Source organism: Benincasa hispida, chromosome 2, assembly GCF_027475165.1.
Source record: "Benincasa hispida cultivar pf3 chromosome 2, pf3_genome.v1.1, whole genome shotgun sequence".
Classification (NCBI taxonomy): Eukaryota; Viridiplantae; Streptophyta; class Magnoliopsida; order Cucurbitales; family Cucurbitaceae; genus Benincasa; species Benincasa hispida.
The window spans coordinates 23667014-23678252 of record NC_143479.1 but is presented as its reverse complement, the minus strand read 5'-3'; the positions used below and the strand labels follow the sequence as shown (position 1 = coordinate 23678252).

General features: G+C 27.9%; 1 protein-coding gene across 1 annotated transcript; it reads right to left on the bottom strand.

The window, feature by feature from the left end:
* Window positions 1–491: 491 nt before the first annotated feature.
* On the bottom strand, window positions 492–2465 carry LOC120071242 (auxin-responsive protein IAA12-like). Its single transcript, XM_039023399.2, has 4 exons — window positions 1938–2465; window positions 1586–1857; window positions 798–879; window positions 492–711 (listed from the first exon to the last, which is right to left on the bottom strand). The coding sequence occupies exons 1-4, from the start codon at window positions 2195–2197 to the stop codon at window positions 660–662; spliced, it is 666 nt and encodes a 221-aa protein (XP_038879327.1). The 5' UTR covers window positions 2198–2465; the 3' UTR covers window positions 492–659.
* Between the last annotated feature and the right edge of the window lie 8774 nt (window positions 2466–11239).

Below are 11239 nucleotides of genomic sequence, written 5' to 3'. Positions count from 1 at the left end.
AAGGACTAAAAAGATATATTTTTAAAAGGAAAATTATTTTAAATGGTAAAATTGTTGAAAACATTTGCAAAATATAGCAAAATTTCAGAATCTATTGATGATAAACATTAATAGACTTTTATCGGTGTCTATCAATGTCATTGATAGACACTAATAGAAGTCTATCAGTAGTGTCTATCATTGATACATTATGAAATTTTTCTATATTTTGTAAATATTTTAGTTTATTTTTCTATATTTTAAAACAACACTTTTTTAAAATTTAGAGATTAAATGCACATGTTTTTCAAAATTTGGACTATAAAATTCTACAGGTAATTTTTGAACCTATGTAAGTTTGATCTACAGAATAAGACTCTAGAAACCAAATCTCAAAAGTATTTAAATGCTTACACACAATAACCTATGCATATTTCTTTTGTAATTTCATTTATGTTAATTCATATTTTTAAATTCCCGTAACATCTTTTACCCAACAAAAACAAATCAGGTCAAGAAGTAAGAACCGATTCATACCTAAGGTTTTCTGTTTCTTCATATACCATAAATATACAGTCATCATTAAAACTTAAAGTGCTATGAGAAAAACTAAAAAGATAGAAATCTATTTAATTAGAACAGCATCTGATTCTCTGACCGCCACCGCCGGTAACCCCTCGTCAGCCAGACTTCTTTTCCAGTTTCATCCGTTGAACAATTCCGATGAAATTCCTGTCAAAACCAAAAACCCTCACTTAAATTTTCGTCGAAATTTAAAATGTCAATGTTGATGAAAATGTGGAGATGTTTAGCTTTACCTCCAAGTTACGTTCTCGGCAAGTAACCAGTCACCATCGATATTCTGGTAAGTGAGTCTGTAATCGTCGGAATCCGTTTCATCTATTAACCAAACAACCCAAGAAAAACACTTTTAGTTTAAGTAACCGTTTTAGTAAGTCAGATTTAGTATTTACAGTAGAAATTAATGTTTATAACGAGATTTTTTGAATAAATAAACCATAAATTTATTAGAGATTCGATACAAGGTTCATGTCATAAAATCATAAAATTGACAGAATTTTTTCATGTTCAATAATCATTTGATTTTTTGTTTTTTTTTTTTAAAATTAAGCCTATGAATATTAATTCTAATGTCCAAATTTATTCTTTTATTAATAATTTAAAAAATTATGTTAAATTTTGAAAAAAAAAAAAATTATTTTTATTTTTAAAATTGATTAAAAATTCAATCATTTATAATTAAAAAATATGTCAATTATTATAAAAAAAAAAATAGAATAAAATAGGCTTAATTTTTTAAAACAAAAACAAAAAACTAAAGGCTAATTGATTAGGTATTAAAGTTTAAGGGAAAAATCCTTTCAAAATTGAAAGTACATATACTACATGGTTGCAAATGAAAGTTCACACTAAATCATGAATGTCCTGAAAATTTTAGGATCAAAATTATTCTTTTAAACATTTCAATAATATGAAAATGTGTTTAAAAGAATAAAATAAAATAAAATATTAATTTTCGAATGATTAAAGAAAAATAATTTTAAAATCATTCTCAAATTCATTGGGATAAGAAACAAAAGCTTACCAAACATGTTCATCAAAGTGGCTCTAAGCGCATCAAAAGAATGGTGTTGGCTCAAATCAACCTTTCTAGCAATTCCTACTCCCTCCATCTTCACCTTCACGTATCGAGAATAATTCGAATTCAATCCTCTGTAAAAGCCGCCGCCATTCTCCACCATCGGACGCCGAATCACCGCCGCCCGTCCGACGTGTTTCTTCATGAAAAGACTCTTTCTCCTCTTCTTAAGCGGCGGCCATCCCACAAGCCCATTCTCCCGTTCCTCCTCCTCGTCTCTGTTAAATACACCAAACAAAAATTCAGCCATCAAATCAAATTCCAAATTAAAGAAAGTGGGTATGAGATATTAGCGTACGAATCATTAGAGGAGGCGGAATGAGGGTCATTAGAGTCGTCGTCATCGCCATCATTGGGATGGTCGTTCCAAAGAAGCAGAGGAAGTGTTCGACGAAATGCCGCAGAGTGGTTGAAATCACGAGAACGCTTTTTGTGAGTGATAGAATCGAAATCAAAACAAAGGGGATTGTGGGGATTGTTGTGATGGGTGTTTAAGTCGAAGGGTTTGATGGGATTGGTGGGGGTTAAAGCAAGGCCCAGTTGAAGCTCCATAGCCATAGGGGCAGAGAGTGAAGGAATTCTGTAACAGGAAAAGAACAAAGATGATTGAATATAGAAATTGGAGAGAGAGATGTGGGTTTGTTGGTGGAGAGGAAGGGGATTAAAAAGGAGAAGGGTCGTGCGTGCGGGCGTGGGACAAGAATGAGGATGGGGACAAAGTGTTGGAGAGTGAGGCAAAAAACGTCTAAGATGTCCGTATCAATGCTCTGTCTTTGGCCGACCCAGTTGCCCTGTTGTTCCTTTTTTCTTACCCACATTGTTTTCTGAACCTCCAACACTTGGCCAACTTCTTTTACCTTATAATTCAATCCCACTCGCAACCATTTTCTTCATCTCTTCACTTTCGCCTTATCTTTTCTCTCTTCTCTTTTTCCATTCCTATTCAACGTGTTCATTTCATTTGGACTTCTTTCCTTTGCTTCTGTTCTAATTAAACCAATTCTATTTTGATTGGTCTGCGACAGGTTTGAAGTAGAGGTGTTCAAAAAATCCGATAACCTGCGATCAATCCAATCTAACCTATGCGGTTTGGGTTGGGTTATCAACTCATATGGGTTTGGATTTGGTTCAAATAAATGAAAATTTTATGGGTTGGGTTGGTTCATAGATTCACCTAATATAACCCAAACCAACTCGAATTTATTATTAATTTAAACAAATATTTTTTTTTGTTACTTCTTAACACAATTATTTATACATATATTGATTTTTAATTTTATTTAATTTCAATATTTTTTTAATAATTTATTCTTCAACAACTCTTAAAAATAGTTTATTTGCAATTTAGAAAAAAAATTTGCACTATATAAATTGAAGTTGAATAGTTAATCTTAATTCAATATATGAAAATAATTAAATTAGATTTGTATATATTTACGTTTTGTTTCTTTTTAGAACAAAATTTTAAATAAATGACCCGATTAACCCGAACCAACCGAACCCAAAAATTTCATGGTTAGGTTGGTTGGGTTCATTTTTTAATAGGAGTTATTTGGGTTGAAAAAATTTACAACCCGAACATTTGGGTTGAGTCTATTTCAACCCAACCCAACCCATGAACACCCCTATTTGAAGTTGTTGAATTAATTAAAAAAAGAAATATATATATATATATTTAAATTAATACAGGGTAATGACAAAACTAATAAAAATGAAAATATTTACATATATAGAAAATTTTCATTGTTTATTATTGATAGACAGTGACAAACATTAATAGACATTTATGAATACCTATTATGATAAGTGCTAGTATTCTTTTAGTGTCTATTACCATTAGAAAATGATATTTTGCTGTATTTGAATACAATATATTAATATAATAAAAGATCCCATCTTTGTTTAGAAGATCAAATACTTATCATTTATATTAAATTATACTACATTCTGTTATGTCTTTTTCTTTTTGTTTCGTGAAATTTTTTATGATACAATAAAAATATCAATTTATCCTTTATGTCTATGTTGAATTTATAAACGTGTGAAAATATCAATAAAAATGGCGACATGTCAACGAAATTTAATACACTAGACTAAATTTTAAATGCTAAACTCTTACAAATATATATTAAAACTTGAATGGTTAATGGTTCTATCAATTACCTCATCAAAATAATAATAATAATTAATTTTAAAATATAAGGTGGAAACTTGGATTCTTGTTATGAATATAGAGCCTTTTGAAATTGACTTTTCATTTACAAGTATTTCTAAGTGAAAAAATATTATTAAACATTTAAAAAGTCAAATCAAACTTGTCTTTAGTATTTGATTTTTAAAAGATTAATATCTAAATGTCAAAGTTCGGTCTATTTAATTATTGTGCTAAACAAAAAAAAAAAAAAAAAAATTCTTAATTTTACAAATTTGTGTATGATAAATTTTTATCATTAAGGTAAATATTAATTTATTTCTAAAACTTGATATTGTATCAATTTAAATCATAATATAATAATTGTATCAATTTAAATTTTGATTTTTGAGATTTATATCAATTTAAACAATGAATTTTTATAGGTGTATCAATTTAAATCATGAATTTTCATAATTATGTCAACTTAAACCTATCATTATGTTTTATTTGGATACACTTATAAATGTTCAAGGTTTAAATCGTTATATTTATGAAAGTTCAGGGTTTAAATTAATACATCTATGAAATTTCAGAGTTTAAATTGATATAATTATTAGTTTCAGATTTAAAATTGGTATAAATCTCAAAATTTAAAGTTTAAATTGATACAACCCCAAAATTTAAAGTTTAAATTGATGTCATTTTTAATCTAGGATTTAAATTGATATATTCTTCAAAGTTCAACATTAATGACTAAACTTGTAATTAAAAAGTGAAAAAACTCAAATTGATTTAAAAAAAGAAAAAAGAAAAAAAATTGAGAGAGAATATCTATCCCGGCGGTGTAGACACGCTCCGTATGCGAGCGTGAGAGATTTTGGTTTTGATGGCGGAGATTTTAATTCTCTGCGTCCTACGCCTTCGGGGCAGTACGAACATGGTCAAAACTCGAGTAATTGGGTGGGCCCCATCCCTAATTAAATACCCAATTTCATAATAATATTAATAATAATATTCTTTAAAAAAAACAAAAAACAAATTACGTTTATTATAATTTTTATATCATTAGCTATGCTTCCATGTTTATCATTGCCACTGCCCAGGGCAGTTCTTTGTATTCTCGATTATGTTTTCTAATCCCTACTTTGTACCATAATTAATTATGATCAATATATATGATATGATATGTCAAAATTTTATTGTAAGTGAGTTTTTTTTTTTTTTTTTTTTTTTTTTTTTTTTGTTGTTGCATTGTGATATATATTATGTAGCACGTGACATAATATTAATATTGTTAAGAGGAAGATTATGTAAATATATTTTATGGAGACAATATGTGTGGTTATGATTAATAAATGTTTCCTTATTCCATCTCCATTATTAGATACTGTTTAGAGGGAAGTGGGACAGGACATTAAGGAGATATGTTCTCTTGTCTACATTTGACACGACATTAAAATGTGATTTAAAATGTTCATTCCAATAAAAATGGCAATTTTACACTTTTTATATGATTCTCTTTGCTTCTACTATTGTTACACCTAATTTGGAACCTTAGTCATTGCCTGTCACTTGTCGATTCAATGGATAAAGTTTTCAATTTATTCGTATTCTCTTCTTTTTTTCACACTTACTCATATTTAAATCAACCACGTTTTAAATCTTTTAACGAAATTATCTTTTTCAAATTGTTAAACATATTTTAGGTAATACTCGGTTTAATCCTCACTCTTTTCGTAATGGTTTTTTAAAGTGGTTTTAAAAATTCTAATTCAGTTTACATAATTTAAATCTTTTAATTTCATCTTTACGATTTGGTCCAAACTTAGAATGAGTTATATCTAATAATAAGTTTTTGACATTTTTTTAACCCAATCCTAAAAAACAATTCTAAGACCCGTCATGAGTTAAAAAAAAAAGAGCATAATAATGATTTCTGTGGTAGACGATCACAAAAATAAAAAAGTTAGTGTCAATCCAAGGATAACTAATGGAGGATAGATCTCAAATTATTAAAATGAAATTATTGATTTATCCAGTTTTTAATACATAAAAAAGATTATTCATCTAGACATATAATAACCTTGGATGATTTTTTTTTTCAAAAGAGCCGAGCTAAAGAAAAAAAATCACATATCCATTCCATTAAAAAATGGCTTATGACGATTAATTCAAATTTTAAAATATAACTAATTGAAAATATGAATAAAATATTTTTTTTTTTTACTAAAATGAGAAGAGTTCAATTAGGATAATATTTGTACTATCAATTTCAAGATCAAATATTCGATTCTCCAATTTTATTCATTAATTCGATATTTTTGTAAAAAATATATATTATTTTTTAATAACAAATTATTAATTTAACTATATATTTTTTTTATTACACGAAGAAAGGCCAGCGTTCAATTTATTTGGACATGGTAATAAATAATAAATAATTAAAGGGTAAGAAGGTCCTCAGAAGCTTCATTAAATGCAAGGCCGTAGGCGAACGAGAACGCACCATCGAAAATAAATAAGGTCAACATCCATAATTAATTAATAAAAAAAGAAGTTAAAAAGTAAAGATTAAGTTAATAATAATAAAATAAAATTCGGCCACGTCGGGATAATGAGGTGAAAAATTGGGACAAGGCAGTCAGAGGAGCCGTAGAAAAGAACGGTAACCGTAAAGCATTTAAACAGCCATGGATGAATGTCGGTGGAGGAAGTGAAACCACGTGGAAGTCACGTGGAGAGCTAGGAACATCAGGCGACAAGTGGACCGTTGAGGTGTCACGTGTCACGAAAGGACAGGACGCCCCCGTAATTAAAGGGGAGTACACGTCGGAAAATGGAGTTTGGGTTTGTCAAAGGCGACGACAAAATAGCGGAAGCTGCTACCGGTTTGATTAGTCCACGTCCGGAATTGATTGGTCCAGCCCATGTGGTTTTATGGTCCAGCCCATTTCAACAGGACCACTGAGCTGGCGTTTGTTGTACTCGCTCTCAAATTTTCTACACTTCTTTTTTTTAATTTGGTTGGTATAATTTAGAAAATTATTAATATTTATTTTCTAGGATTTATAATTAGAATTTAACTTCTATGTTTTCTACTGTGGACGCTATATATGAGAATTTTATCAAATTACAAGAATTGATAAACAAATTAAATTTTAACTTTTTTTAAATTATAGGAATTAAAATTATATAATTTATTAGTAATATTGATATAATAGATAACTCAAGATAAAAAAACTAGGTATATTTTTAGAATTCTGTCGACTTTCATATTACACACATTTTTTTAAAAAAATTTGAAATATATATTAACGAAAGGTAGGAGTTGGAGAATATAGATGATTTAGTGGAAACAAGATTGAGCATATAGTTAAAATATATATATATATATATAATATAAAAGATAGAGCATGTTGTCATGACCACAATGTCGGAGATTTGTTTGAAACCTTCCTCGCCCACAACTAATAGAAATGGAATGACCTTTTTTTTTAAATTTTAAGTGATATTTCCTTTTTCTAATATATTATATAAAGAGCATAAAGTTGAGAGGGACTCAAGCCCCCTCGGGTCCATACTAAATCCGCCTCTGTTAATGGGTCAAAAGTGAATTACCGTGATAAATTAGTATATACACACTTTAAATCAACATTTTTTTCACTTTGTTATCTTGCTTGTATGATGCAAATATGAATATTAGTCAAATAGGGGAAAATATAATTTTTATGCAGGTTTTTGTCTATTCTTATTGTAATATGAATAAATATTACAAATAAGTTGACTGTATAATATAATAACAATTTTGATCTTTGAACAAAATAATCTTCACATATATATCAGTATTAGAATAATATATCTTGATTCATAATGTCGATTATTTAAGGTAGTTCATGAAAATTGTTCTTCCTCTTGGCCTTCTTTAGGATTTAGGTTTTATCAATTCTTCTCGATGAAGATAAAATACTACTTGACTAGGCAGAGAGATGGACAATACTTAGGTATTTACCTATATACATATATCATATGTACACACCTACTTTATGGGTAATTTATTTATATCATATATGTACACACCTAAATTATGGTGTTAATTTGAAAAAAATTAAATTATAAATTTAGTCCTTACACTTTGATACTAGTGTCTTTGGTCCCTAAATTTTCAATTCATTGTGTCTATTAGATCTTTGAAAATTTTGAATTTTTTTTAAAATTAATTGATCTATTAAATATGAATATAAATTTTATGTTTAACGGACAACTTTGAACTTTCAATTTTTTTAATAAAAAATATTAATTAGAAGATTAAATTTGTAGTTTTGAATGTCTGTTAATCAAGTTCTAAAATTTAAAAATTAAATTTATAATTTACCCTACAAAAAATTACTTTTAGTTAGTTGATTGATTCATTGTGCCTAAAAGATGATTTGAGCTATTGTGCGTGCATGTCACGTTAATAATTATATTGAATATAAAAATTAATGTATTTGTGTGGAACATGAGAGATTAAGTTTGAATACGGTTATTTTTGGAAGAAACTGATTTGAAGAAACTTATGCATTATTTGTTGAAATTTTGTTCTAATCAAAAGAAGAAATAAATGGAAAAATGACTTGATGAAATGGATGTTTGAACTACGGTTCTTATCTCAATTAGTATGTGTCTTTCCTTAAAAAACGGTGTATATTTAACAAAGAGTAATGTTAGATACATCATAGATTACGATTCATCTTTTGACAACATACTTTGTTTACACACTAAAAAAATTGTCACGTAATCAATTATAGTTAGCAAATTAAACAATTAGATGAATAAGAATACTATTTCTACGAAAAAGACCATTTATGGGTATTTCAATTGAAATACCGGAAGGAGGTGGTAGTTCTTTTTCTCGTTCTTGAAGTGATTCAAATTGAATGATGAATCCATTTCTTCGCCTCTTTGCCAATAAATCAGAATTACCGTGGAAAATAGCAGGATATGTGAGATTAGATTGACCCATACATAGGATTGGATTAAGTTCTGAATAATCAGGAATTCCGCTTTCGTTTTTACCAGAGAGATCCAGACCATAAAATTTTTGTCTCACATAGCCTAAAATGCAGCCAATTTTTTTTTCTTCAACAAATCATGAACTTGCATATTGTTTTTCAAAATCGAAACTCTATTCATTTACCACATTTGAATTTAAATATTTTTTTTTTTAAAAAAATCAATAATATAAGTTAAATACTAATGATAAACAATTTATTTATTTGATATAATATAATTATCGGCTTAAAATGAGAGGCGTAGGAAAGAAATAACTTTTTGGTTCTTAAGTCATGTGTCTAGTTTCTATTTCGTCTTTTAAGTTTCAAATTGTCATACATTTATCTTTGAATTTTAAGTTTGATTTTCATTTAATTCTTAGGTTTCAAAATATTACATTATTACTCTTGAGTTTTGAGTTTAGTTTCCATTTGGTTTATAAGTTTCAACATTGTACACTTTTAGTTTACTAAGGCCCACTTTGCTATTTGAGGTTAACTTTTAGTTAATTAATTTAAAATAATTATGAGGTTAAAAACTTAAGTTAATTTTAATAATGATGGAAAGCTAATGAAAACTAAACTAATTATAATTAATTTAATGAATAGATATTTACACCAAAACTAAAAGTGAGTATTTTTTTCAAAAATCAAAATTATAAGTTTAAATCTTGAAACTCTATAGATGAAATTGAAATAAACTCAAAATTTAAAGATAAAATATAACATGTTGAGATGAAATGGAAATAATTGAATGTGTTAGAAGTAAAAGAGAAGTGAGATTGAGGTAGGAAAATTGAATGTGTGATGGTTGTACAAAGTCACATTCAACCCATTAGTCCAAATCAAATTAGTCTCTCTTTTTCTTCTAAAATTTTCAATCAGCTTAGAAAAGAAGCCAACTCTTTTTCATTTATTTCCTTTGCTTTCTCTTTCCAAATTCCCTCCCTGTCTTCCTCGATTTGTTCACTTGTCACTTTTCACCCCCACCCTCTAATAAAGAGTTCATAAATTTAAATTCACATGAATGGATATGAAATGTCAACCATTTAAGATGAACTATTATTTTAGTTCAACAATAATTAATTGAAAATTTTGAACCTCTCCATATCTAAATCAGAATATACTTATACTTGGGTTTGATATACTTTTTTCTAAAGTATAAATTTGATATTTTTTTTATTCAAGATTTTCTTTATTTTCACATGATAACTTCAACTTTACTTCTTTTTTTTTTTTTTTCCCCCAAAGAAACTTTCCATTATTATAGTGGCAATAAAGAAAAGAAAAAGAAGGAGAAAAAATGGTGGTGGACCATAAAAATCCATTTTACAAGATATTGTCAATGTTTGGAAGGATGAAGTAGAGGTTAAGTTTAAGAGAAACACAATGACTTCCTTTTTGTGATTCTTGAAATGAAACAGAAACCCAAATTGATTGAATCCCATAGTTTTCACTTTCTAAAATTTGCCTTTTGTGCATATAACTTCCGACCATCATCCTCTCCTAATTCTCTTATGTTTCCCCATTTTCATTTTCCCTCCACCATCCCTATCACTCATTAAAAAAAAATTGGATCATTTTGAAATCAAATTCTTCTTGCTTCCATCGATCATCAGAGATGTAACTCACATATCTTATAAGATTGTGACGTTTCACTTTTGATATTTATATTCGAGAAATTTGAAGATTTCATCTCAAAGTTAATTGACAAGGAAAGAAATAACTCATGCTTTTGCTAATAAGGGTGTTAAAAAAACTTGATGGCCTGATGACTTGGAAGAATCGATCAACTCAATCCAACCCGTACAGTTTGAATTTGAATTGGGTTATCAACTCATTTAGATTGGGGTGGGTTTAAATAAATGATAAATTTATGGATTTGGTTGGTTCATAGGTTCACTTAATATAACTTAAATCAACTTGAACTTATTAAATGAAAAAACTGTTAGAAATATTTTCAAATATATCAAAATGTCACGGTCTATCAGTGATAGAGATACAGTGATAGACACTTTATCTGTAGTGTCACTGTCTATCACTTATATATAGTGACATTTCTCTATATTTGTAAACAAGTTGTCTCATTTTCTTATCTTTGAAATAACCCTTATATATACACATTTTTATTCTATTTTTTTGGATAATTTTTTTATTCTCCAACAACTCTTACAAATAATTTGTTAGCACTTTGGACAAATAAATTATAATATAAATTGAAATTGAGTTATTAATCATAATTCAATATATGAAAATAATTAAATAAAATTTACACATATTAACATTTTACTTATTTTTAGAAAAAAATTTAAATAAATGGCCCGAATAACCTAAACCAACCCAAGCCAAATGTTTCATGATTGAGTTGAGTTTATTATTTAATATGAGTTATTTGAGTTGAAGAAGCTTACAACCCGAATAATAAGATTGGGTCCA

Coding starts and splice junctions, on each gene's coding strand:
- LOC120071242 (XM_039023399.2), bottom strand. CDS start 2,197: ATGGCTATGGAGCTTCAACTGGGCCTTGCTTTAACCCCCACCAATCCC. Junction 1,858..1,937: donor TCCGCCTCCTCTAATGATTC/GTACGCTAATAT, acceptor TGTATTTAACAG/AGACGAGGAGGAGGAACGGG. Junction 712..797: donor GCCGAGAACGTAACTTGGAG/GTAAAGCTAAAC, acceptor TGGTTTTGACAG/GAATTTCATCGGAATTGTTC.